At 55.8% G+C, this 26567-nt stretch overlaps 2 protein-coding genes across 17 annotated transcripts in view; one reads left to right on the top strand and one right to left on the bottom strand.

The window, feature by feature from the left end:
• DOC2A (double C2 domain alpha) overlaps positions 1 to 17202 on the top strand; it is a 17742-nt gene extending 540 nt beyond the window's left edge. The window contains exons 2-13 of one of the 12 annotated variants that reach the window (XM_063796938.1): positions 9137 to 9266; positions 11754 to 11844; positions 12484 to 12754; positions 13158 to 13237; positions 13439 to 13513; positions 13610 to 13719; positions 15415 to 15541; positions 15624 to 15683; positions 15766 to 15929; positions 16037 to 16118; positions 16205 to 16301; positions 16382 to 17202. In XM_063796938.1, coding sequence (XP_063653008.1) covers positions 12493 to 12754; positions 13158 to 13237; positions 13439 to 13513; positions 13610 to 13719; positions 15415 to 15541; positions 15624 to 15683; positions 15766 to 15929; positions 16037 to 16118; positions 16205 to 16301; positions 16382 to 16527 — 1203 coding nt within the window. In that variant the 5' untranslated portion in view covers positions 9137 to 9266; positions 11754 to 11844; positions 12484 to 12492 and the 3' untranslated portion in view covers positions 16528 to 17202. Of the gene's footprint in view, positions 1 to 9132; positions 9267 to 10394; positions 10670 to 11260; positions 11414 to 11753; positions 11845 to 11920; positions 12003 to 12479; positions 12755 to 13157; positions 13238 to 13438; positions 13514 to 13609; positions 13720 to 15414; positions 15542 to 15623; positions 15684 to 15765; positions 15930 to 16036; positions 16119 to 16204; positions 16302 to 16381 lie in introns of those variants that run through there. The other 11 variants (XM_054669172.2, XM_054669173.2, XM_054669170.2 and 8 more) reach the window with 11 other exon arrangements.
• On the bottom strand, positions 16928 to 26465 carry INO80E (INO80 complex subunit E). 5 transcript variants are annotated; one of them, XR_010152328.1, is made up of 9 exons: positions 26331 to 26465; positions 26105 to 26175; positions 25862 to 25914; positions 21879 to 21957; positions 21676 to 21787; positions 21186 to 21302; positions 18058 to 18147; positions 17833 to 17965; positions 16928 to 17348 (listed from the first exon to the last, which is right to left on the bottom strand). XR_010152328.1 is itself a non-coding variant. In XM_063796982.1 (8 exons), exons 1-7 carry the CDS (start codon positions 26409 to 26411, stop codon positions 18079 to 18081), a joined length of 582 nt encoding a protein of 193 aa, XP_063653052.1. In that variant the 5' UTR covers positions 26412 to 26465; the 3' UTR covers positions 16928 to 17348; positions 18058 to 18078. The 5 variants fall into 5 exon arrangements, 4 of the variants coding, with proteins under 4 accessions (XP_063653052.1, XP_063653051.1, XP_001147208.3 ...); XM_063796982.1 differs by lacking the exon at positions 17833 to 17965; XM_063796981.1 differs by lacking the exon at positions 17833 to 17965 and having other exon boundaries at positions 16928 to 17495.
• Between the last annotated feature and the right edge of the window lie 102 nt (positions 26466 to 26567).

Genomic DNA, 26567 nt, shown 5'->3' on the forward strand with positions numbered 1-26567 from the left:
CAGGCTGGTCTTGAACTCCTCACCTCAGGTGATCTGTTCGCCTCGGCCTCCCAAAGCGCCGGGCCTATTTTATGTATTTTCAGAGACAGGGTCTCACTCTGTCACCCAGGCTGGAGTACAGTGGTATGATTACTGCAGCCTTGAACTCCTGGCCTCAAGTGATCCTCCCACATCAGCCTCCTGAGTAGCTGGGACCACAGGCATGTGCCACCATGCCTGGCTAATTTTTGCATTTTTTGTAGAGATGAGGGCTTGCTATGTTGCCCAGGCTGGTTTCGAACTTCTGGCCTCAGGTGATCCTCCAGCTTCGGCCTCCCAAAGTGCTGGGATTACAGGCATGAGCCACCATGCCCAGCGGGTAGCATTTATTGAACACCTATTACTATGCTGGCTGGACCCCATTTATGGCCAAGTACCTTGCACAAATTGGTTCATTTGCTCTTGCACTGACCCTCAGAGGCAGGTACTCTTTTTTTTTTTTTTGAGATGGAGTTTCACTCTGTCCGCCAGGCTGGAGAGCAGAGGCACAATCTCAGCTCACTGCAACCTCCACCTCCTGGGTTCAAGCGATTCTCCTGCCTCAGCCTCCTGGAGTGGGATTACAGGCGCGCACCACCACTGTCCGGCTGATTTTTGTATTTTTAGTAGAGATGGGGTTTCACCATGTTGGCCAGGCTGGTCTTGAACTCCTGAACTCGGATGATCCGCCTGCCTCGGCCTCCCAAAGTGTTGGGATTACAGGCGTGAGCCACCAAGCCCAGCCCAGAGGCAGGTACTCTTGCCTCCCTTATACACGGGAGGAAATCACGGCACAGAGGGGAAAAGTAGTGTGGGCAATGCACACTTCCTGGGGCGGGGGGGGTTCCTCTCTGAGGCTCCCCCTTGCATCCTATCCGCAGATCCAGGGGCACAGGGCTCTCTCCGTCCTCCCCCGCCCCCTCCTTAGTGCTCAGCCGGGAACGACCCTGGGGTTAGGAACCGAGAGGAGTAGCAGGCGTCTCCCACTAGGTGGCAGCAGCGGTCGCGCCTGAGTCCACGCTCCCACCCTAGGGAAGGCGCAGCGGGGCGGACTCCCGGGCCTCCTCCCGCCTCTTCCACAGGTTGCATCCGCGGCTGCAGGAAAACGGATGGCTGGGAATGGCCGTCGGGGGTTGGTCAGAGGAAGTCCCTCGGCCCTTTCCGAGGCACATCTCTTGGCCATCCACGCGTCCTTCGCAGACTCCGCTCCCTGCACCTCCGTTTCCTCTTCTGTGGCCGGCGGCTCCCCCGTGGCCACCCCATCTCCCATCTCTGCCACCTCCCAACAGCCATTTCCACTCCTGCGGCCCCATCCCAGCTAAGGAGAGCGCCCTTCTGATTGGCAGGTGGGCCTGTCTGTCACGGGCATGTTCCATCCCACCCAAGCCCAAGGACACTCCAGGGTTTCCTTAGTTTCACAACCAAGGTGCGTGCTCAGCGGACTCTGCAGACCCAGTGCCGCGACTTCCCCTAAAGCCAGGCGTGTATCTGCGCGTGTGAGGTGCTCTGCCGCAACCCTATGCAGAGAGCAGGTGGGCTAGGACTCGGGGTACTTGCCATGAACCGCTTCGAGTTCCTAAACAAGTAAAAAGCCCAGAGAGAGAAAAAAAGGGGGCAGCGGGGCGGGGGTGGGGAAGGAGGGAAACGAATATCTATGGGACTGGCTCACGTGGGCTGCTTCCCCTGTGCTGCGCTGATGGCTTCCCTTTTTTTGAGACAGGATATTGCTCTATCTGTCACCCAGGCTGGAGTGCAGCCTCGACCTCCTGGGCTCAAGCGATCCTCTCACCTCAGCCTCCCAAGTAGCTGGGACCACAGGCGTGCACCACCACACCTGCCTATTTTTTGTTTTGTTTTTTAGATGGAGTCTCTGTCTGTTGCCCAGGCTGGAGTGCAGTGGCACGATCTTGGCTCACTGCAACCTCTGCCTCCTTGGTTCAAGCGATTCTCCTGCCTCAGCCTCCCGAGTAGCCGGGATCAAAAGCATATGCCACCATGCCTGGCTAATTTTTGTAGTTTTTTAAAGTAGAGACGGAGTTTCATCATGTTGGTCAGTCTGGTCTCAAACTCCTGACCTCAAGTGATCTGCCCTCCGCGGCCTCCTAAAGTGCTGGGATTACAGGCGTGTGCCACTGCGCCCAGCCTACTTCTTTTTTTCTTTGCAGAGATGGAGTCTTGCTATGTTGCCCAGGCTGGTCTCAAACTCCTGGGCATAAGTGATTCTCCCACCCTGGCCTCCCAAAATGCTGGGATGACAGGTGTGAGCCGCCACGCAGATCACTTCTAAGAAAAAGGAAGGGATTTATCCAAAGCCACAAGGCATGTGAGAGGCAGCAGAAGGGACTCAGTAATGTGGTTTTTGGGCCAGGCGTGGTGCTCACACCTATGATCCCAGCACTTTGGGAGGCCAAGATGGGTGGATCACTTGAGGCCAGGAGTTCGAGACCAGCCTGCCCAACATGATTAAATCTCCTCTCTACTAAAAATCCAAAAAAAGGCTGGGCGCGGTGGCTCACACCTATAATCCCAGCACTTTGGGAGGCCGAGGCAAGTGGATCACCTGAGGTCAGGAGTTCAAGACCAGCCTGACCAATATGGTGAAACCCCGTCTCTACTAAAAATACAAAAATAAGCCGGGTGCGGTAGCATGCGCCTGTAGTCCCAGCTACTCGGGAGGCCGAGACAGGAGAACTGCTTGAACACAAGAGGCAGAGGTTGCGGTGAGCCTAAATTGCGCCACTGCACTCCAGCCTGGGTGACAGGGTGAAATTTCATCTCAAAAAGAAAAAGAAAAAAAAAAAGATTAACTAGGCATGGTGGTATGTGCCTATAGTCCCAGCTAGTCAGGAATCTGAGGCAGGAGAATCACTTGAGCCCGGTAGGTGGAGGTTGCAGTGAGCCGAGATCGCACCACTGCACTCCAGCCTGGGTGACACTCGAGACTCTGTCTCAATAAATAAATAACCTGGTTCCCGACGCTGGGCCAGGGCTCGTGCCCCAGGCCCACAGGCAACTGCTCCTTGAGGTTAGCTGGGAGAAGGGACACAGAACCTATGGCCTTTGGGGTTAACTTTCTTTTGTTTCCTCAAATGCTTCAAAAACATTCAGCTATCTCTACTAGTAAAGGCCATTTTGACCCAAACAGTGCATTATCCATTCACCCATTTATTCATCCATGACATAAACATGCTGAGCTCCTGCTACGCACTGGCTGGACTCCATTTATGACTCAGAAATCACCACGGCACGGTCCCTGACCTCAAGAATGACAAGGGAGAGAACTCATAGATGTGCATCATTCTAGAGTAGACGGGCAACTCTGAGTCATCTACACCTGCTGTCTCCACTCCCTCATCTTTAATGGACTCTTCAGTCTCTTCTTTTTCTGAGATGGAGTCTCATTCAGTCACCCAGGCTGGAGTGCAGTGGCGCGATCTCGGCTCACCGCAACCTCTGCCTCCCGGGTTCAAACGATTCTCCCACTTCGGTCTCCTGAGTAACTGGGATTACAGGCACCCACCACCACGCCCAGCTAATTTTTTAATTTTTAGTAGAGATGGGGTTTCACCACGTTGGCCAAGCTGGTCTCAAACTCCTGACCTCAGGTGATCTGCCTGCCTCTGCCTCCCAAAGTGCTGGGATTACAGGCATGAGTCACGTCGCCCAGCCAATTCTTCAACCTCTTCTAATCTGGCTTAGTCCCCACCAATCCACTGAAGCTGCTTTGATCAAGTCCACGAAAGAGCTCATAATCTGCCAAATCAAATGGTTCTCTCTCTTTCCATTCCGTCTGCCTCCCAGCAGGTGCACCTGTCCCTGACTCAGAGCCCTGGAACCACACTCACCAGTTCTCAGGACTCCTTCTCCAGCCAACTCAGCATGGGGCCTTGTCTTGCTATCTATATTCTCTGCCTAGGTGATCTCATCCATACTCGTGGCTTTAAATACCATCTATATGCCAGTGACTCACAAATGTATATTTCCAGCCCAGACCTCTCCTTGGAGCTCCAGACTCCGAGATGTCTGTTTGTGATGTCCAAATACATCTCCAAGGCAATGGATCACAAATGGAGTCCTACTCCAGACCTGCTCTGCTCCCATCTTTTCATCTCAGTGGATGGTCCCATCATTCCTCTAGATGGTCTGCTCAACACAGAAACCTAGGAATCATCCTGCTTCCTTATCTCTCATCTAATGAACCCCAAATTGAGACCTGTTAGGCCAGGTTCGGGGGCTCATGCCTGTAATCCGAGAAATTTGGGAAGCCGAGGTGGGAGGATCACTGGAGGCCCGGAGTTCAAGGTTGAAGTGAGCCATGATCGTGCTGCTACACTCCAACCTGGGTGACAGAGAATCCCATCTGTAAAAGATAAGAATAAAAAGATCTGTTGGTTCAATTTTCTTTCTTTCTTTTTTTTTTTTTTTTTGAGACAGCATCTCACTCTGTTGCCCAGGCTGGAGTGCAGTGGTGCAATCATAGCTCACTGCAGCATCGACCTCCCAGGCTCAAGCAATCCTCTCTCCTCAGCCTCCCAAGTAGCTGGGACTGCATCATCAAGTCATCATGCCCAGCTAAGTTTTTTTTTTTTTTTTTTTTTTTGGTAGAAATAGGATTTCACTATGTTGCCCAGGCTGGTCTTGAACTCCAGGGCTCAAGGGATCCTCCTGCCTTGGCCTCCCAAAGTGCTGGGATTACAGCGCCCAGCCTCAATTTTCTTTTCTTTCTTTCTTTTTTTTTTTTTTTTTTCCGGAGACAGAGTCCCACTCTGTTGCCCAGGCTGGAGTGCAGTGGCACGATCTCAGCTCATTGCAACCTCCACCTCCCAGGTTCAGGTGATTCTTGTGCCTCAGCCTCCTGAGTAGCTGGGATTACAGATGCATGCCACCAAGCCCACCTAATTATTTTTGTATTTTTAGTAGAGATGGGGTTTCGCCATGTTGGCCAGGCTGGTCTCAAACTCCTGGCCTCAAGCAATCCGCCCACCTTGGCCTCCCAAAGTGCTGGGATTACAGGCATGAGCCACCGCACCCGGCAATAGGTAGTTTTTCGACTCTTTCCCTCCCTCCCCTTTTTTGGAGTCCCCAGTGTCTGTTATTCTCAGCTTTATGTCCATAGGTACCCAATGTTTAGCTCCCACTTACGAGAACATGTGGTATTTGATTTTCTGTTTCCGCATTAATTCAGTTAGGATAATGGCCTCCAGCTGCATCCATGTTGCTGCAAGGGATATAATTTCATTCTTTTTTATGGCTGCATAGTATTCCATGGCATATACGTATCACATTTTCTTTATCCAGTCCACTGTTGGTGGGCACCTAGATTGATTCTGTGTCTTTGCTATTGTGAACAGTGCTGCAATAAACACACAAGTGCAGGTGTCTTTTTGGTGGAATGATTTCTTTCTTTCTTTTTCTCTTTTTTTTTTTTTTTTTTTGAGACAGGGTCTCACTCTGTCACTCAGGCTGGAGTACAGTGGCTTGATCTCGGCTCACTGCAGCCTCAAACTCCTGGGCTCAAGCGATCATCCTGCCTCAGCCTCCCGAGTAGCTGGGACTACAGGTGCACACCACCACTCCTGGCTAATTTTTTTTTTTTAGGCAGGGTTTCGTCATGTTGACCAGGCTGGTAGAATGATTTCTTTTCTGAATATGCCGTACTCTGGACTGCCTCCCAGCTTTGGCACACACCTCTGCCTAGAATACACTTGCCCCCAAGCTTGACCTGGGTAACTCCTCCTCATCTTTCAGGTCTCAGTTGAGACAACTCCTTTTCTGGGAAGTGAGGTGTTAATCTTTGTTCCCTCCTACCTCATAGGACCCTGAGTTCCCATGGCTTCTGACCATCCCCTGTCCCCAAGTCAGTTTCCCTGGATGGGGATTGTCTGTGTATTTGTCTATCTTCCCTATGAGGCTGTGAAGTCACAGCTCATTGACCTTGGGCCTGGTTGTATCCCCACAATCTATAGTCGATATTCAGTCAATATTTACTGAATGACTGGGTGACTGGTGCAAAAGCCTCCCGTCTCTGGACAAAGCAGGGCTCAGCACTGTCCATCATTTTCCTCTGAAATTGGCTTGAACTCCAGCCTCATCCTTACCTGTCTTCAACAAGTTCTTCTGGAGGCAGGCAGGGCTGGGGTTGAGCAAGCATCGTGGGAAGAGAGCACAGGAGAGAGGACTCGGCAGGTTCCTTGACCAGAGTGTCCCCCTCCCCTCACTGCAGGCCCCCTGCGCCCAGGTCATGGACACCCTCTTGCTAAACTCACCGGCTTTCACACTGCACAGTGTCTCCCTTCGTCCTGCTTCCTTTCTTATTCTGGAGAGCCACGAAGGAAACCTAATGGTTGCCTTTACTTTAGAAATATTGGCCGGGTGCAGTGGCTCATGCCTGTAATCCCAGCACTTTGGGAGGCCAAGGCAGGCAGATCACTTGAGGTCAGGAGTTCGAGACCAGCCTGGCCAACATGGTGAAACCCCATCTCCACTAAAAATACAACAATTAGCCAGGCATGGTGGTGTGCACCTGTAATCCCAGCTACTTGGGAGGCTGAGGCTTGAACCTGGGAGGTGGAGATTGCAGTGAGCCAAGATCGTGCCACTGCATTCCAGCCTGGGCAACAGAGCGAGACTCTGTCTAAAAAAAAAAAAAAAATATATATATATATATATATATATATTATTATGCTGGGCATGGTCTTTGGCTCACACCTGTAATCCCAGCACTTTGGGAGGCCAAGGTAGGAGTATGGCTTGAGGCCAGGAGTTTGAAACCAGCCTGGGCACCATAGTAAGACCCATCTCTACAAAACAAACAAACAAACAAAAACAGATTAGCCAGGCATGGTGGTGCATACCTATAGTCCCAGCTACGTGGGAGGCTAAAGTGGGAGGATCGCCTGAGCCCAAGAGTTCGAGGATGTCCTGAGCTATGATCTTGCCACTGCACTCCAGCCTAGGCAACACAGTGAGACCCTGTCTCAAAAAAAAAAAAAGAAAAAGAAAAAGGAAGGAAAGAAGGAAGGAAGAAAGGAAGGAAAGAAGGAAGGAAGAAAGGAAGGAAAGAAGGAAGGAAGGAAGAAAAGAAAGAAAAAGACAAGACCAAAATTTGACCAGGCACAGTGGCTCATGCCTGTAATCTCAGCACTTTGGGAGGCCGAGGCAGGCGGATCACCTGAGGTCAGGAGTTCAAGATCAGCCTGGCCAACATGGTGAAAACCCATCTCTACAAAAATACAAAAAAATTAGCCGAGCATGATGGCGGGTGCCTGTAATCCCAGCTACTCAGGAGTGTGACGCGGGAGAATCACTTGAACCCGAGAGGCGGAGGTTGCGGTGAGCCGCGATCGAGCAATTGCACTCCAGCCTGGGTGACAGAGCGAGACTCCATCTCAAAAACAAACAAACAAACAAACAAACAAAGACCAAAATTTATTATTTTAATGTATTCTTTGGAACAGGTAACCTATGCATGTGGCACAAAGTTCAAAAAATACAAAAGGATGTACGTTGAAAAGTGTTTCCTCTTCCTGCCCTGTCTCCCCAGAGGTCACCATAGTTATATTTTCTTTTGTGTATTTATTATTTTTTTATTATTATTTTTATTTTTTCACTCTCTCAGCTTGTCAAGAGACACAGTTACCATTCTTGTGCAGGCCTCCAGAAACAACATATGAACAACTAAGCAAACACGGCTAAGCTCTTTCCCTCTCAAATGGCAGTATTCCAAGCATGCTTCTCTGCACTTGCTTTTCTTTTTTGATCTTTTTTCTTTTTCTTCTGAGATGCAGTCTTGTTCTGTTGCCCAGGCTGGAGTGCAGTGGCATGATCTCGGCTCACTGCAACCTCCGCCTCCCAGGTTCAAGCAATTCTCCTGCCTCAGCCTCCCAAGATTACAGGTGCCCACCAACATGCCCAGCTAATTTTTGTAATTTTAATAGAGACAGGGCTTCAGCATGTTGGCTAGGCTGATCTTGAACTCCTGACCTCGTGATCCTCCCGCCTCGGCCTCCCAAATTGCGGGGATTACAGGTGTAAGCCACCATGCCCAGCCTGCACTTTGCTTTTTTTTTTTTTTGAGATGGAGTCTCGCTCTGTCACTCAGGCTGGAGTGCAGTGGCGCAATCTCGGCTCACTACAAGCTCCACCTCCTGGGTTCATGCCATTCTCCTGCCTCAGCCTCCCAAGCAGCTGGGACTACAGGTGCCCGCCACCACGCCCAGCTAATTTTTTGTATTTTTAGTAGAGACGGGGTTTCACCGTGTTAGACAAGATGGTCTCGATCTCCTGACCTCGTGATCCACCCACCTTGGCCTCCCAAAGTGCTGGGATTACAGGCATGAGCCATGGCGCCTGGCCTGCACTTGGCTTTTCTAAGTTAAAATGAAACTGTGAAATGATTCTAGGGCCAGGCACAGTGGCGCACGCCTGTAATCCCAGGACTTTGGGAGGCCGAAGCGGGAGGATTGCTTGAGTCCAGGAATTTGAGACCAGCTTGGGCAAAGTAGTGAGACCTTGTATATTTAAAAAAAAAAAAAAAAAAAAGATGATTCTAAATAAGAGCAAAACAGCCTCTTGTGGCTGCACCCTATTTCACTGCATGGAATTACATCATGACTGATTTAACTGGTCCCCTGCTTCTGGGTATCTCAGTTGTTTCCAGTCTTTTGGAACATGCTACATTTAAGAATTTTGAACTTCATGGCCAGGCGCAGTGGCTCACAGCTGTAATCCCAGCACTTTGGGAGACCGAAGCAGGCGGATCATGAGGTCAGGAGTTCAAGACCAGCGGGGCTAAGATGGTGAAACACCGTCTCTACTAAAAAAACAAAAATTTAGCCAAGTGTGGGGCGTGCGCCCCTGTAATCCCAGCTACTTGGGAGGCTGAGGCAGGAGAATTGCTTGAACCCAGGAGGCAGAGGTTGCGGTGAGCCAAGATAGCACCATTGCACTCCAGCCTGGGCAACAAGAGTGAAAGTCTGTCTCAAAAAAAAAGAAAGAAAAAAAGAATTTGAACTTCTATTATTTGGCTTATGGGTTGGCATATCTGTAAGATAAAATCCTAAAAGTGGAATTTCTGGGTCTAAGGATTTTTTTTTTTTTTTTTTTTTTTTTGAGACAGGGTCTCACTCTGTTACCCAGGCTGGAGTGCAGTGGAGTGATTATAGCTTACTGCAGCCTTGACCTTCTGGGCTCAAGAGATCCTCCCACCATCACGAGGTCAGGAGATCGAGACCATCTTGGCTAAGAAGGTGAAACCCCATCTCTATTAAAAATACAAAAAAATTAGTCAGGCGTGGAGGCGGGCACCTGTAGTCCCAGCTACCCGGGAGGCTGAGGCAGGAGAATGGCGTGAACCTGGGAGGTGGAGCTTGCAGTGAGCCGAGATCACGCCACTGCACTCCAGCCTGGACGACAGAGCGAGACTCCATCTCAAAAAAAAAAAAAAAAAAAAAGGAAAAAAAAGAAGAGAGATCCTCCCACCTCAGCCTCTTGAGTAGCTGGGACCACAGGCACACACCACTATGCCTGGATTTTTTTTTTTTTTTTTTTTTTTTGTAGAGACAGGGCCTCACCATGTTGCCCAGGCTGGTCTTGAACTTCTGAGCTCAAGGGATCAGTCCGTCTCAGCTTCCCCCCAGCCCAGACACTTTGGCTTTGCCCATTTTATGGGTAATAAGTGATATCTCAGGGTTTTTTGTTTGTTTGTTTTGAGACTGAGTTTTGCTCTTACAGCCCAGGCTGGAGTGCAGTGGCACGATCTCAGCTCACTGCAACCTCCGCCTCCCGGGTTCAAGCGATCCTCCTGCCTCAGCCTCCCAAGACACATGCCACCACGCCCGGCTAATTTTTTGTATTTTTAGCAGAGATGGGGTTTCACCATGTTGGCCAGGCTAGTCTCAAACTCCTGACCTCAGGTGATCCACCCACCTCGGCCTCCCAAAGCGCTGGGATTACAGGCGTGAGCCACTGCACCCCGCCCCCTCAGTGTTGTTGACTTTAAATTTCTCTTACTTTTTTTTTTTTTTTTCTTTTTTTAAGAGACTGTGTCTCACTGTGTTGCCCAGGCTGGCTTCACTCAAGCGATCCTCTCGCCGCAGTCCCTGGAGTAGCTAGGATTACAGGCACCCGCCACCACTCTCGGCCCCATTTCTCTTATTAAAAAAAAAAAAAAAAAAATTGCCATGAAATACGCATATCGAAATGTACCATCTTCACCATTTTTAAGGGTAAGATTAGGTGGTGTTAGGTATGTTCACTTGTCGTGCAACCAGATTGCTGTTTTAAATAACAGCACTTAGAGATGCCGACTTCGTGCCAGGCCCAGTTTGGGACATTAGAGACTCCCAGATGAATCAGCCGCTCCAGTGGAACTCCCTGCTGGTGGGGGAGGCACTGGCGAAGCGGTGCTGAGCGAGCGGAGTCCTGACGGCGCTGGAGCTGAGGGGCAGTGCGGGATGCCCCAGGAAGGCTCCTAGGAAGAGGGGACCCAGGGTGACTCGCTAAGGAAGCGCGGTTCCCAGGTAGAGGAGCGCATGTGAGCCAAGATCCCTAGGCCTGAGCCGTCTAGGTGTGTCCCAGGAACTGCAGGAAACGGTTGGGTGAGTCAGTGGTGGGCAGCGGGGGTGATAAGCCCCTTCGTGTCTTCGGGATGGTAAGTTTGGGGCACAGGTGAGTGAAGACCGAAGGCCAGGGGTGGACTGACACTCCGTGGCAGGCGCAGGGCCGGGCAGGGGGGCGGCTTGGGGGTGGCAAGGTTTGGGTGAGAAATGGCAGCCCATGGGGAACTACCGCAGGGCTCTGGGGCCTTCAGAGCCAAGCCCCGACGTCCCTTCCCACCTGCGGGGCAGAACTGGGGATGGCAGGGGGGAGGGTGGTTCCCAAAGGAGATGCCATCCCTGGTAAGGGGACATAGGCCCCTGGGAGTTGGGTTGGGCCACAAGGAGAGAGGCCTGAACGGCCAAAGGGAGGGGGCGTGGGGGAAGCCGCAGCATCAGACCTCTGCCTCCTCCCTCAGATCGTGAGGCTCCCCAGCCTGGCTCGGGAGACCCCGAGATCCCCGGCCGGTGACAGCAGGCGACCCCCTGCTCCTGTCAACCTGTGGGTCCCTACGGACATGGGGAAGGGAGGAGGGAGGCCCCAGCTCCCTGCGGGGGAGGGGCGTGAAGACGCGCGGGGGTGGGGGGAGATGAGCCGGCGTCGCCATGACAACGAGGCCGGTGGTCCAGCCTTGGGGACCCGGGAGGGAGGGAGGCGCCGTGGCCGCGCGCGCGGGCGGGGGCGGGGGGCCAGGTCTCCCAGGAGTAGTTGGGGAACACCCGGCGATTCTGGCGGCTGCTTCCTGGTGGCGCAGGGAGCCCGCGTGTTTGCGAGTGCGTGTGTGTGCGAAGTTCTCCGGGTAAGTGTGCCAGCGCGCGCCTGGGTGTGTGCAAGGGTGCGAGCGTGCACACGTGGGCACGGGCGTGTGCGCGCGGGGGTGCCCGGCTGGATGTGTGCACACGAGTGTGTGCCGGTCCGCGTGCCCCTGCGTGAGTGTGCGCGCGCGAGCACACGTGTGTGTGCGCGCTCGCGTGCGCTCCCGAGCGGGCCCGGGGTGGGAGTCCGAGATCCCGCCCCCTCCCCAGCCCCGGCGCCCCTCCCCGTCCCCCGCCGCCGCGCCCGCTGCATCCTCGCCTCCACCTCGCTCACCCCCTCCTCCCCGCACTTTCTCGGCGCTCCCTCCCTCTCGGCTCGCACAGCTCGACTCCGCGCTCTCCTCGCCGGCCGCCGCCGCCCAGCCTGCGCCCGCCGTCCCCCCAGTGCCTGGGCACCTGTTGGAGGCAGAGGCAGGTGCAGGGGGCTGGGCAGGCCGGGGGCGTGAGGGTGCGGGGAAGCGTGCCAGCCTGTGTGCGCTACGGGGGTGTTCGGCTCTTCTGCGGCTGCAATTTCTGGCTCCCCTGGGGAGCCAGAGGTGGCATCTGAGGCTGGGGTCTCCACCGTGGGCTGTGGTGAGCGAGCGGGGGAACCAGGCAGGCAGACAGGTCCTGGGGCTGAATGAGGGGACAGTGGGCAGTTGGAGCCTAGAGGGGTGGGTGACACGCTGACTAGACCAGCGCCTGGTGCAGAGGAGGACAGAGCCTCCGAGAAACAGAGGCGGGGCCCTGCAGGGCCCCTTGGGGGACAGGCAGGCTCAGGAGCAGAGGGGAGCCCCGGAGGAGAGGAAGGAGCTGGCAAGATGATACAGGGACAACCTAGAAGTGGGTGGGTGAGGACAGGGTGGTGCAACCTCGACTTCTGCGAGGAGTGGCCCCTGTGGAGTCAGCTTGGGGTCAGCCGTGTGCCACCGGCTGGCACACGCCACCCTCTCCCTCGACACCTAGGAAGGGAGGCCAGTGAGGGCCCCGCAGACCGAGGAGGCCGTCGCCTGGCCCTCAGCCAGGATGGCTAGGTATGATGGGCTCACTGGCTCACACGCCCTCTCCTAGCCAGGGGTGCTGCATGAGGGGCCGCAGGGGCGATCGCATGACCATCAACATCCAGGAGCACATGGCCATCAACGTGTGCCCCGGGCCCATCCGGCCCATCCGCCAGATCTCTGACTACTTCCCCCGGGGACCAGGACCTGAAGGGGGCGGCGGGGGCGGCGGGGAGGCCCCCGCCCATCTGGTCCCCCTGGCTCTGGCCCCCCCTGCAGCCCTCCTTGGGGCCACCACGCCTGAGGATGGTGCGGAGGTGGACAGCTATGACTCGGATGATGCCAGTGAGTCTGGGGGCTTGGAGGCCCCATGTGCTGGTGGGGGTCTCCAGGCTTGCCGTGGTAGGGGGAGAGGGGGATGGGCCCTGCTGGCTGTGCATGTAGGTAGGGGAGGAGGGCAGTGGGGGGGTGGCAGGGACGGCCACCACAGCTGCAGTCAGCGTGGAGATTACAGCTTCAGCAAGGCTCAATATTCAGTATTTCTGCTGAGACACTCCACCACCCACACAGCCCCAGTTGCGGCCGAGCCAGGGACCCAGACGCACACATGCATGGGCCCACTCAGCCTCTTGAACTCACCCTCGCGGGCTGGCAAGAGAGAGAGACACACAGAGCCAGTGCCCACCTGCTGGCCTCTCGCACACACCTGTCTCCATACCGACCCATGCTGCCTTTCCTCTCTCTCCAGCCGCCCTAGGCACGCTGGAGTTTGACCTTCTCTACGACCGGGCCTCCTGCACTCTGCACTGTAGCATCCTCAGGGCCAAGGTGGGCACTCCCTGCCACCCAAGCCCGGGCCCGGTTTGCGTGCAGCCCCCAGGGGGGGCCCATTCCTCCTTCCCTTCCCAGGCCTGCTCCTTCCTCCTGCCCTTGCCCCCTCCTTCTGGGCTCCTCCAGGGTCCAGCTCTACAAGAGGGATAGAGAGAGGTGCCGGGAGCCTCTAGCCCTCTCCCCTGCCCTCCTCTCCAGGGCCTCAAGCCCATGGATTTCAATGGCCTCGCCGACCCCTACGTCAAGCTGCACTTGCTGCCTGGAGCCTGTAAGGTAACAGCCTCCTCTCGCCCCGCCTGGCCCAGCCCATGACTCCAGCCTGTGGGGCTGGAGGACAGGTATTGAGAACCTTTCATCCCCACATCCCAGGCCAATAAGCTAAAAACGAAGACTCAGAGGAACACACTGAATCCCGTGTGGAATGAGAACCTGACTTACAGCGGGATCACAGATGACGACATCACGCACAAGGTGCTCAGGTGAGGGCCCCCCTCCCCACCACCCAGCAGCAGCTCGGGGACAGCTGACATTGTAACTGCTGGTTGGTTGATCTATGTCCCATTAAGCCCGTACCTCTCTGATGCTCAAGAACCATCAGCGGCTCCCTAGCCCCTTTGGCAGCAGGCCAAAATTCTTCCCTGCCATTCCTGCCCCTCAATATCTCCTGCCTGCCAGGTGTGGTGGCTCACACCTGTAATCCCAGCACTTTGGGAGGCCGAGGTGGGCGGATCACTAGAGGTCAGGAGTTCGAGACCAGCCTGGCCAACTTGGTGAAACCCCCGTCTCTACTAAAAATACAAAAATTAGCCAGGCGTGGTGGCATGTACCTGTAAATCCCAGCTACTCGAGAGGCTGAGGCAGGAGGATCACTTGAACCCGGGAGGCAGAGGTTGCAGTGAGCCGAGATCGCACCACTGCACTCCAGCCTGGGTGATGGAGACTCCATCTCAAAAACAAAACAAAGTATCTTCTGCCCCTCAAACAGAGGACTCCCTTCTTCCAACTGGCCAGTTCCACAACTCCTGAACTTTTCCTGTTGTTTTCTATCTGGAAAGCTCCTTCCTGCCAGCCTAAATTCCGCTCATCTGAGGTTCAGTCCAAGCTCTGCCCCCTCCCAAAAACGTTCCTGGGTTGCCGAGACCCCTTCTCAGAGCCCTTGGCTTAAGCCAGACCTCTGCAGCTTTGGTCTGCCCCTTCCGTGCCTTGAGTTCCCCTAAAATCTCTTAAGGAGTGAAATCTTCAGGGACAGGGAACTTGCTCCACCATCCTAGGAGATGGAGATGTAGGGAGAGTACTCCCTCAAGTCAGGTGGCGGGCAGCGAAACCCAGGCTCTGGAGAGACCTCTGCCTTTGTGCTTGGATTTGCAGCTGGGACCTTCCCTGATGGTCAGGGCTGTGCGGCAGAGAGGCCACCTTGGTGTCAGCTATTCGGGTGGAATGGAGGGGAGGCCAGAGGCCAAAACCAGAATGAGACCAAAAAATGAGCGCTCACCAGGGCCCAGCCCAGGCTTAGCATTTTCACATTTCTTTCTTTCCCTTGACTATCTCCATTTACAGATGGGAATTGAGGCATAGGGTGATCAAGTGACTTGCCCAAGGTCACACAGGTGGCTCAGAAGTGGCAGGGCTGGGATCTGCCCATCCTCCATGCCACAGATGCCCAACCTGGTAGTGGGTCACTGCGGAGGCAGGGCAGGGACTGCAGGAGGACAGATGGCTGGAAAGCAATAATTTCTTAGTGAGTCCCTGCGGGGCTGGCTCTCTGCTGCATGCAGGAAAAGGACGGGGGTTCCCGAGGAGGCGTGGGGTACTCGTCTGGCTGCCCAAGGCTCCAAGGCCCTTCTAGCTCTCACGGCCTGTGTCTATGGCCACATCCACCGTGGTGTTCGGCTCCTGCCCCCAGGCCCTGAATGGAGGCAGTGAGCAGCGTGCTCCAAGATTTCTGAGGGCTTCCCACAATGGCTGAGCATGTGCTGATGGACCAGGGACAGCCGGGTGGCTGCAGAGGGAGGGACAGAGGAATGGGCAAATCTGCTTGTCCTTCTCAAGTGCCAGCCTGTCTTCCAGATGAGACGTAGTGTTTAGGGCAGAGCTGGGCTGGTCCAAGGCCCTTCCGACACCCCGGAATGGGGCTCAGGTACCCCAGGGGCCCTGACACTGCAGTTCCCCACCAGGATCGCCGTCTGTGATGAGGACAAGCTGAGTCACAATGAGTTTATTGGGGAGATCCGTGTGCCCCTCCGCCGCCTCAAGCCTTCGCAGAAGAAGCATTTTAACATCTGCCTCGAGCGCCAGGTCCCGGTCTGTGTGGGGGCTGCAGGGGCGCCAGGGGAGGGGGCCCTGGGGAGGCCAGGCTTCCAGAACCTTCTCTTTGCCCCCTCAGCTGGCGTCCCCCTCTTCCATGTCAGCGGCGCTGAGGGGCATCTCCTGTTATCTGAAGGAGGTGAGGCACCTCATGGGGATGGGGATGCATGTGGGTGGGAGGCTGCAGGGGCCCAGGCTGACCCTGAGTCTGTGCCCCGCAGTTGGAGCAGGTGGAGCAGGGGCAGGGGCTGCTGGAGGAGCGTGGCCGCATCCTGCTGAGTCTCAGCTACAGCTCGCGGCGCCGGGGACTGCTGGTAGGCATCTTGCGCTGCGCCCATCTGGCTGCCATGGACGTCAACGGTTACTCGGACCCCTACGTCAAGACGTGAGCCCTTGCTCTGACCCTCTCCTCCCCAGGGAGCCTGCCCTGGTCTGAGTTGGGCCTGGCCTGTCCCTCACCCCTCAGTTCGTCTCCCTCCACCCCACCCCCAGGTACCTGAGGCCCGATGTGGACAAGAAATCCAAGCATAAGACGTGCGTGAAGAAGAAGACTCTCAACCCAGAATTTAACGAGGTACCCAGGAGGGGACGGGACATGGAGGGAGGCCAGGGAGGGGCTGGGGAGCTGGCTCACGAACGGGTGGCCGGCCTTGTCCCCAGGAGTTTTTCTACGAGATAGAGCTCTCCACTCTGGCCACCAAGACCCTGGAAGTCACCGTCTGGGACTATGACATTGGCAAATCCAATGACTTCATTGGTGAGGGAGGAGCTGGCTGCGGGTGTTGAGGGCGGGCAAGTGGCAGGGAGGTGGCCCTGACCCTGCCACCTGCTCCCCAGGTGGCGTGTCCCTGGGGCCAGGTGCCCGAGGCGAGGCTCGGAAGCACTGGAGTGACTGCCTGCAGCAGCCGGACGCAGCCCTGGAGCGCTGGCACACCCTCACCAGTGAGCTGCCCCCTGCGGCCGGGGCTCTGTCCTCAGCCTGAGTGGACAGCAGTGTCCCGGCACAGGCCCATCGAGCCGGGTCCAGTACCCAACCTTCGCACGAGTGTGTTGCACGTTTACACAGGGTGGGCTGCCCCCACCCTGCACTACCTGTCTTATTTTTGTGAGTCTCCGTGACCCGGGTCTGTCTGCTCATGAGGGGCTGTGGAGTTCTATATTCACATATGCAAACCTCCTGCCTGACTCGCTAGTCCCTGCAAATATGCAAACCCCCCATCATCTGCACACCCGGGCAGTGCTCAGAGCCCGGCCCCAGGCCCCCGCGCTCCTCACTCCTGCCTCTCCACGCTGCCCCGTCCCTCTCCCCCAACAGGGAGGAGGTCGGATTAGGGGAGGTTCAGAGGAGGAGAATGTCTCAAAAAAAAAGGACAAAAAACAAACCCAGAGCCACTCCTTTAATACAGAAACTTCATTGAAAAAACAGCCCTGTACAGCTGCCCTTTTAAAGAGGTGGCCATTGCAGGGTCTCTGCCTCCCCAGCAGGTGGCAGATGCTCCCGGCCACTCGTTTAAATAACTGTCCCCTGGAGGGGGCCGGGGTTTGAAGGCAGGGCCCCTGCCACCCTCCTGGGGGACACCCGTGCATGTTTACGCCTTTTCTGGTTGTGTCAGTGGCCGGAGCATGGCAGCTGGGCATCAATAAACACCTCCAAGGAAGCTGGACTCGTGTGTGCTGGCACGGGGAGGGCGCCGGGCGGGGCCGTGGTGGGCATGGCGTGATGTCACGGTCACTCCGGGATGTCGATCACCAGGTCATCGTCTCCATCCAAGGCATCGTCCCCGCTACCTGCATCGCTGAACATCTGCCGAGGGACCGTGCTCAGGATCGTGGGGGGGGGCATCTTGGGGGGTGGGAGGGGGGTCAGGGTTGTCCCGACCCCAGCCCCAGAACCCCGGCCAGGGAAGGTCAGCGGCCCTCCCACAGGGCAGTCGGGGGGTCCCACCGCCATCTGCAGCAGGGGGAAGAAACACAGGGGGACTAGTCAGGGAGGCACTGGGGCCTCAGGAGACTGGGCTTTGCCCCCCAGGGCAGCTCTGGGGAGGGGGAAGAGGCCCTGGGCACAGCTGGGCCAACCCATGCTGCACTCAGGGCCTGCCCCCTCAGCCCCTCGAGAGCCTCAAACCAGCAAGTGCCTGGGGGTGGTGATGGAGGTGAGATGAGGGGATGGGGGTATCTCACAGGAAACCGGGAGGGAAAGGCCCGGGCACCTGCCCTCTCCAGGGAGGCGCCTGGGCTGCCCTGAGACAGGGGTTAAGCCAGAGGCGGAGTCGGCCTGGAGTGCTTGCCTGCCTGCCGGCCCCGGAGGTGCCACCTGCCACCAGCTTCCTCTCCCTACTCCTCCTCTCCCTCTTCTGCGGCACTCACTGGTTCGGTGAAGGGTATTGCAGGCTGCCTGAGCCAGGAGCCCCAGCGGCTTATCTGCCCCCAAGAAGCTTGTATTATGTCTTGGATGGGCCCCTCCTCGGGATCCCCGCAGCTGTGGCCTAGGCCCAGCCCTCCTCTTAGCTCACCTGGGCTGCGGTCCCAGCCTCCTAACTGGACTCCCTGCCCGCAGCCTCTCCCAGATCCAGCTCCTCCGCACGGCAGCCAGAGCGCGCGCTCTAAAACACAGACCTGAGCGCGTCACCGTGCCACTCGGGGCCTCGGGGCGGGAGTGCCGCCTGCGGGACGACAGGCAGCCCCTCCACCTGGGCATCCTGCTCTATTTGTCAGAAGTCCTGCTTTGTCCTCTGAGGGTGGGAAGTGGCCTCTGCCCTGCTCAACCCTTCAGCTCCCCCCCGCTGCCAGGTCCTCACAAACCCTCCCTAGAGAGCTCTGTGGGTCTCCTCTGCAGTCCCCGTGCTTTGTCTGTGGGCACAAACTGGGCACCTGCTGTGTGTCAGGTGGTTTCTGTTAATGCCCTCCCAGCCTCAGGACACTGGGGAGCGGGAAGCGGGGAGAAGTCACATGCCAGCAGAGGAGGCTGAACCTGGTGTGGACATGGAGGTCCTGAGGCTTAGGCCTGCTGGGTCCTGCGGGGCAGTGTCCAGTCTGGCCCTGGGCTAGATGCTGAGTGGGCTGGCAGGAAACGCCATGCGTGGTCTCCAGTGGCCCTTCTGAGTGTCACATTTGGCCCTGTAGCCTCCTCTCTGCTTCCTAAGGAGCCCTCACTCACTCTCATCTCCGCTGCTGGGGTGGTGTGGGGGCCAGGGTGGGTCAGGCCTCAGGGTATAGGAGGCTGGCAGGATGGATGACGGGGGGTCCAACTCTGAACAGCACCCCCACGCCCTGCACCAGGCCCCCACATGTACACACAGAAGCAGACATGCGTGTATGACTGGAAAGGACCATCCCCTTCTCTGGCCACCTCCTCTCCTTCCCCACTGTGCGCAGCATGTCCCACCCTGGCCTGGACTTCCTCAGTGGCGTCCTCTCAGCCTGACTGGCAGCGGCTCACATTTCTCTGTGGCTTACTAGGGGCCAGGCACGGGCCGAGCGATTTTCATCCCTTCACTCACATTCTCCGCACAATGCCGCCACTGAATGGAGAAAGAGAGCTGTGGCTTAAAGAGTGAAATGACAACGCTGAGGTCGCATGGTGAGCACTGGAAGAGCTGGGATTCAAAGCCGGCCAAGTCCAACTCAGGCCTGACAGAACCAACCTGCTTCTGTCTTCACAGCTATCCTTCCTCTGCTTGGACTCCCTTCCTTCCATCTCCTCACTCCCCTGACCCTTCAGGGACTCCCGCTCCCCTGACAGTAACAGACAAATTCCCACTTCAGGCCACTGTCCAGGGCTTCCATGACCCCACCCCACCCAGTTCTTCTTGCCAATTTCTTACCACTCCTGCTCTGGCCCAGGCAGTGCTTTCCCTATGGCCCTGTCTCCCTTCCCACTATGGCTTCAGCCAGGAATATCCAAATCCACTCACCCTGGGCTCACACGTTCTCCTTGCTGAGGCCTTTCCTGGCTTCTCCCCACCTCCCCCGACAGCCATGGACCTGGGCCACCCTCTCAAACCTTCTCTCCAGAATGTCTACAACTTTGCTCCCGGACATGACTCTGCTTCAGGACTCAGCACCCAGCCAGAAAGCCTCAAAGTGCCCCCCAGTGCTGCGCCACCCCCTACCCTGCCCGCCACCCCCCTGCTAAGAACCAGGGCCAGTACTGTCACCTCTGCTTCTCAGGCTCAAGAGGTGAAGCCTGACAGGGCCAAGGTCACACGGAGAAAATGGCAGAGTTGGGATTAGAGCTCCAGATCCTGTACTCCAGACCACCGCAAATGCGGCCTCTCATTCTGCTTCTGGCTCCAGAACCCTGGGAGCCGCCCAGTTGGTCCCCACTCCGCTCTGCCCCTCAGCCCATCCCCATCTCTCCCAAGGCTTGCATCTACCGCCAGCCTGGCGGCTTCCAAATGCGCAGCCCCTCACGGGCCGCTATCTAGCTGCCTTTCCAGATGGCACCTGACACATCCGCGGCCAGACTCAGCTTTCCTCCAAGCCTGTGGTCCCACAGCCCTCCCATCTCCAGGGAGGGAGACTCCACTCGTGCTCAGACTAAAGCCCTGGAGGCATCCTGGCCTCTCTCCCGCACAGACCACACCAGGTCCTCCAGGAACTCCCATGCTCATTCTCTGAAATGGGTCCGCAGCTCCCTCTGGACCCTCTGCCCTTGGCCTGGTTTACCGTGGTGGCCTCCTCACTCCCGTCCCAACTCACTCCACCGCTCAATCTGTTCTCTGACCACCAGTGTCTGCAATTTTGTTAAGATGCAATTAGATCACTCCCCCTCCACACCTGCAACCTGCGCCCCGCCAGGGAACTGCTGTCTCCAAGGCTTCATTCACAGCGAATCCTGCACACTGGCACCTCAGGAGCTCCCCCTCTGACCTGCTCCGGGACCCAATTCCCTGCTTACTTTTCTCCCAAACACAGACTCTGCCCGACAGAAACACTGCCCAGGAGCCACACGGCTTGCTGCCATTTCCTGTAAGTCTCTGATCAAAGAACATCCCAGACTGCTGGGCCCTAAGTGTCAGCCTCGTCCCCCTGGCGTCCCCATGCTCTGGACCTCACTCTGTTCTTTTCCACAAGTACCTACTTTTCTGGTGTGTTTTCTGCCTATCTTGCTAGACTGTGAGCTCTGTGAGGGCAGGCACTGGTCTGCTTTGTGCACTGCCGTGTAACAGGAGGCGCTCCAGGGGCGCTTGCTGGTCACATCGAGTAGGACCACTCACCCTATAGGTGCCAAGCCTAGGAGGCCTAGAGGGTAGCAGAGACCTGCTCAAGGCCACGTGGTTTCTAACACGCAGTCTTGACTTGACTCTAGATCCCATAATCCTGACCCGGTCTGGGGCTACCTGGCATCACAGAACACGCCCCCCTGGGAAAATGAGCCTGGCCCCGCTACACTGCAGCCATGAAAGGGCGGGATCCCTGGCATCCGCACACCGGGTCCCCCAAGGCTGGTTCTGCCCTGATTTGTCTCCATACAAGCCTGTAAGCCGAGACTTCTGTGATCCACCCCTCAGTGCTAAGTGCCGACTGGGTCCCCAAATTAACTGTTCATGGTTCTCTGACAGGCCCCCGCCTTCAGCCTCCCTCAGGTGACTGTCCTCCTGCCGTCCTGCCCCTCCCTAGCACCCCCACGTCAGGGTACCTTGAGTTTCCGGGGCAGGCGGGGCCGTTTCTCCCGCTTGGGCCTCAGGGGACTGGGCTCGGGCAGCTGCAGGGCCAGGTAGTCAGAAGGGAATGGGGGGTAGCGGGGGGAGGCCAGCTGCGGGCGGGAGCGGGGATGGAGATGGGAGGTGGAATGGACCGGGGTGAGGGTGGGGGAAGAAATGCAAACAGAAGGAGGATGGAAAAACAAAAGAGATGGTGATGAGTGCGGCTCCCGGGGCTCCCGAGCACAGAAGGGCCGGGCAGCAGCAGGATGCTGTCCTGGGCTTTGCTCTCCTCTGTCAGGCCTGGCCCCGTTCCTATACCAGAGAGAAGGGGGCAGCCCCGACTCACACCCTCCACGGGACACTTGGGCCACACCCAGACAGATGTCCCCAAAGTTGGGCTGGCCTTGCCCCGAGGCCCAGCCCTTCTGCCCAAATGACGCCCACCTTACTCCCAAGCACTTCCCATCCCTGACCCCAACTCACCGAGCTCAGGTATGGGGAGGGGACCCCGGAGGCCTGAAGGGGAAACCCTGTTGAAGGAGGCAGGGAGAGGCTGGAGGGAGAGGGGGTGCCCCCCAGCGGAGGGCTTCTCTTCCTGGAGAAAGGACAGGGCGAGGTCAGAGGTGGCTAGGAGCCCAGGCGCCCACCTGACCCTCCCCAGCGAGAGGAATGCATCTTCTTCTCACCTCTTAGGGGCCGGTGTGTCAGACAACTTGGGTGTCCCCTCTGTCTCGCTGTTATCTGATGATGCAGTGGCATCTGAGTCTGTGATGGGGACAGCTGGTCAGTGGGGATGGGGGGATCCCAGTCCATCCCAGAAAGGTATAACCTCCTCTACACTACAGAAGGGCACCGGAAGACCAGGTGCGGGGGCTCACGCCTGGAATCCCAGCACTGTGAGAGGCTGAGGTGGCCAGATCGCTTGAGGCCAGGAGTTCAAGAGCAGCCTGGACAACCTAGCAAGACCTCATCTCTATTAAAAACAAAAACAATTATCCAAGCATGGTGGCGTGTGCTTGTAGTCCCAGCTACTCAGGAGGCTGAGGCAGGAGAACTACTTGGAGATTGAGACTGCAGTGAGCTGTGATTTTAACACTGCACGCCAGCCTGGGTGACAGAGCAAGACCCTGCCTCAAAAAAATGAAACAAACCAAAACCCAACAGAAGGGCCCTGGGGGAATCTGACTCACCAGCTGGTGGACACACGCATGCACCACACACTCGAGCTGTCCCAGGGAGGCCCATAGCCTCTCCAGCCTCCCCAGCCCCCCGCCCGCTCTGGTTCCTCCGTAACACACCTGCCACGCATGGCCAGGGTGCCAGGCTCTTTCCCACTCACCACCTCTCCTTGTCATCAGATCCAAGGAAGGATGGGAAGGGCAGCACCTCCACTTGTCACATGAGGTCACCGAGGCTCAGAAAGTAAGGTGTGAGGCTAAGACTCCAAGCCAGGTCTGTGACTCCTTGGCTGTTTGATGCCACTGGTTCCTTGCCTCTGAGCTGAGCAGTCTTCAACTCCTGCCTCTGCCCCACTCCCCATAACCAGGGTCCTGTTCATCTACCCCTGAAGTCCTCCCCTCCAGCCACTGGTCCCCACACCAACTAACACAGGTCAGGCCACCAGCACGTCAAAATCACCTGCTAAGCAGTCTCACCTCACCGTGCCACCCACTGTCCACCCCCAACCCCAGAGTGACCTAAAACAAACCTGGTCACATCCTTCCTGATGACATCACCCACTACCTGCATGAATTCATGGTGCTGCTTAATCTGGCTTCAATGTACCTTTCTGGTCAACTAACATAACTGTATTCTTTAAAGCACACTGACCTATTTCGTCAAAAAGGAAATGTATTTCCTAGTTCAGTGCCTCTGCCTAGAAGGGCCATCTTTCATCGAACAAACGACTGCTACACCTATAGAAGCCGTTACCAATGTCTCTGCTCAGACAGACCCTTTAAGAAGCAGATTAAATGCCACCTCCTCTGTGAAGTCTTCCAGAATCCCTCAAGCCCAGTTAACTGCAGGCTCTCCTGGAACGCTCTACTCTCGTCATGGCTGCCCTCACACTGTGCTGAAAAGCGTCGTTTGCGAGTGTCTCCCTGGCCAGGGCGTGAGCCTCCAGGACAGGAGTGGGGCTCGCATCGCTGGCTCTTCCTCCTCAGATGCAACCCACTCTGGCCATGAACATGCTGGGTTCTCTCCCACCTCCTGCCCTGAATTCCCCTCAAACAGGATGTTAACTGGAAGCCCCTAGGGAAGGAAGAGGCAGGGGATGAGAGGCTACAATAAAAGCCAAATCTCCTACTATGACCTACCTGAGTGGGCCCCTGCCTATTTCCCCAACCTTATCTACAATCCTCCTATAATAACAAGCAAATGGGTATCATGCGTTCTGACAAAACACTACGTCCTAAAACGTGGCTGGCTGCCACATGCCAATCCCTGCCTCAGACCAATGTGCTTTTTTTTTTTTTTGAGACGGAGTCTTGCTCTGTTGCCCAGGCTGGAGTGCAGTGGCGTAATCTCGGCTCACTGCAAGCTCCGCCTTCCAGGTTCACACCATTCTCCTGCCTCAGCCTCCTGAGTAGCTGGGACTACAGGCGCCCACCACCACACCCGGCTAATTTTATGTATTTTTAGTAGAGACGGGGTTTCACCATGTTAGCCAGGACGGTCTTGATCTCCTGACCTTGTGATCTGCCTGCCTCGGCCTCCCAAAGTGCTGGGATTACAAGCGTGAGCCACCATGCCCAGCCCAGACCAATGTTTAAAGGCACCACGGAGAGAGGTGATTCTACGTGACATGGCTTACGAGGGCCTCACCCAGGAAGAGGCCCACAAATGCCTACCTTAGGGCTTTTTCAAACTGTGGGTCTCAAGCCATTAGTGGGTCATGAAATCAATTTATTGGTTTGCAACCAGCATTAAAAGAAGGGGAAAAAAGCAGTCTAAAAAGTGTCAGGATGAATTGGATACAGTGATCTTAAAAATGTTTCGTTAAACTTTGTTTTGTTTAACATGTGGGGCCCTGGTTATGATGTAAAATATAGTTAACTGCAGACAATATTCAATTAAAAGGACGAAAACAGTGTTCTCTCTCTTTCATGCCTCTGCTCTTCAACCAAGCCTGACCTGTTCTTACCTCAGGGTAGCTGCATTTATATTATTCTGCCGGGACAGCTCTAGCCCACTTCTTCACAAGATTGGTTTTTTTTTTTTTTTTTTTTTTTTTTGAGATGGAGTCTGGCTCTGTCGCCCAGGCTGGACTGCAGTAGTGCAATCTCAGCTCACTGCAAGCTCCACCTCCCAGGTTCACGCCATTCTCCTGCCTCAGCCTCCCGAGTAACTGGGACTACAGGTGCCCACCAACATCCCCGGCTAATTTTTTGTATTTTAAGTAGAGACAGGGTTTCACTGTATTAGCAAGGATGGGGTTTCTTTCTTTTGAGACAGTCTTGCTCTGTCACCCAGGCTGGAGCACAGCGGTGCTATCATGGCTCACTGCAGCCTTGACCTTTCAGGCAAGGGATCCTCCTGGTTCTGCCTCCCAAGTAGCTGGGACCACATGTATACACCACTATACATGGCTAATTTTTTTTTAATTGAGATGGGGTCTCACTATGTTGCCCAGGATGGAAGGCTGGTTTCTTCTCTGGTCCCAACTCAAATGTCACTCTGTGAAAGGCCTTTCTTGAGTACTCCATTCAGAGGTTGCCTGCTGCCTGCTTGTGTGGTCTGCAAGCTAAGAATGGCGTTTTTTTGTTTTTTTTTTTGAGACGGAGTCTCGCCCTGTCACCCAGGCTGGAATGCAGTGGCAGCGATCTCGGCTCACTGCAACCTCTGCCTCCAGGGTTCAAATGATTCTCCTGCCTCAGCCTCCCCAGTAGCTGGGATTACAGGTGCACGCCACCACACCCGACTAATTTTTGTATCTTCCTGAGACGAGGTTTCACCATGTTGGTCAGGCTGGTCTTGAACTCCCGACCTTGTGATCCGCCCACCTCGGTCTCCCAAAGTGTTGGGATTACAGGCGTGGGCCACTGCACCTGGCCAAGAATGGCTTTTAAGCTTTTAAACGGTTGGAAAAAAAAAAAAACTAAAGAAAAATTTTTCATATGGAAAAATATGAAATTCAAATTTCAGTGCCTATAAAGTTTTATAGAAACATAGCCATACTCATGTATTTGCCTATGGGGTACGGCTGCTACTACAATGGCAGAGTTCAGTAGGTGCTTCAAAGATTGTATGTTGCAAAAAGCTTACTTACCATCTGGCCCTTTGCAGAAACAATTCATCAATCCCTGTTCTACTATAATCATTACCGCATAACTGTTTTCATTACCTTCAAGTCCTTACTATGACCTAAAATTCTAGTCTATTGTCTTCATTTACTTATTCTTCCCAACTAGAATATAAATTACAAGAGGCCAAGGGCTTTGCCTATCTCTGCCTCTGCTGTATCCCCTGTGCCAAGCACAGTGCCTGAAACACAATAGGTGCTCAGTAAGTGCCTGAATGAAAGAACGGTGGAGGTGGAAGGCAAGCAACTAGGCTTAAGGACCACTGGGGGCTGCATCAGCCACCACTGCCTAAAAGGCGGGGGCCCAGGAAGCTTGCTAAGTACCAGGAACCATGCTCTCCACCAATTTTTGAAGACCTTGCTCACCCGAAGAGTCTTCATCCACGTTCTCGTACTGCAGAAGTCGGTCTAGGAGGAAACTGAGGGGAGGGAAGGAGACACGGACAGTGATTTTCCAGCGCAGCAATGTCCTCCTGGGTACCTGTCCCTCCCAGCTGGCCCATCGGATCCTTGAAAGAGCCCATGCACTTGTGGCCCTACTCGGGGATGGGGTCCGAATGTAGATTCCCTAGGAACCACATCGCCCTCCGCCCCTGCAACGTGCCTCACCTCTTGTCCCGGGACACCTTCAGTAATTTCCTTTGCGCTTTCCTCAGCTCCTCCTGGAAGCACTCGTGCTCCTGTATCACGGGCAAGGGGTGCGCTGGGCCAACGGTCCTCTGTGAAGGGCCCCGGAACCAGCGGCCGCTCGCCCCACCCACTTTACACCTGGGTAAACTGAGATCTTGTCCGCGCCAGGCCTCATCCCCCACAGCCTTCCCGCGGCAGCACTCACGTAGATGAGGAACTTGAGCTTCCGCTTCAGATTCCGGTATTTTTTTTTGTAGTCCACTTCGCCGTCCGCCGGCCCGTTCATGACCGGCCCGGGAGTGGCGCCCAGAGTCTGCCCTCCCGCTACCCCAAGCAGGGGCTGCCCTGCCGCTCCCGCCTCCACTTCCGGAGACGCTGCAAGGCTGTGCCGTCAGGACTACAACTCCCGGCGTACTCCGCGCTCAGGCGGCGTCACCGCATG

Source organism: Pan troglodytes, chromosome 18, assembly GCF_028858775.2.
Source record: "Pan troglodytes isolate AG18354 chromosome 18, NHGRI_mPanTro3-v2.0_pri, whole genome shotgun sequence".
In the NCBI taxonomy this organism is placed as follows: domain Eukaryota; kingdom Metazoa; phylum Chordata; class Mammalia; order Primates; family Hominidae; genus Pan; species Pan troglodytes.

What these genes read in the sequence shown, in the direction of transcription:
- INO80E (XM_001147208.6), bottom strand. Translation starts at nt 26,411, where the DNA reads ATGAACGGGCCGGCGGACGGCGAAGTGGACTACAAAAAAAAATACCGG. An exon ending in CGTGGATGAAGACTCTTCGG is followed by an intron (nt 21,958 to 25,861) that starts GTGAGCAAGGTC and finishes TCCCCATCACAG; the next exon opens with ACTCAGATGCCACTGCATCA. An exon ending in GACACACCGGCCCCTAAGAG is followed by an intron (nt 21,788 to 21,878) that starts GTGAGAAGAAGA and finishes TCCTTTCTCCAG; the next exon opens with GAAGAGAAGCCCTCCGCTGG.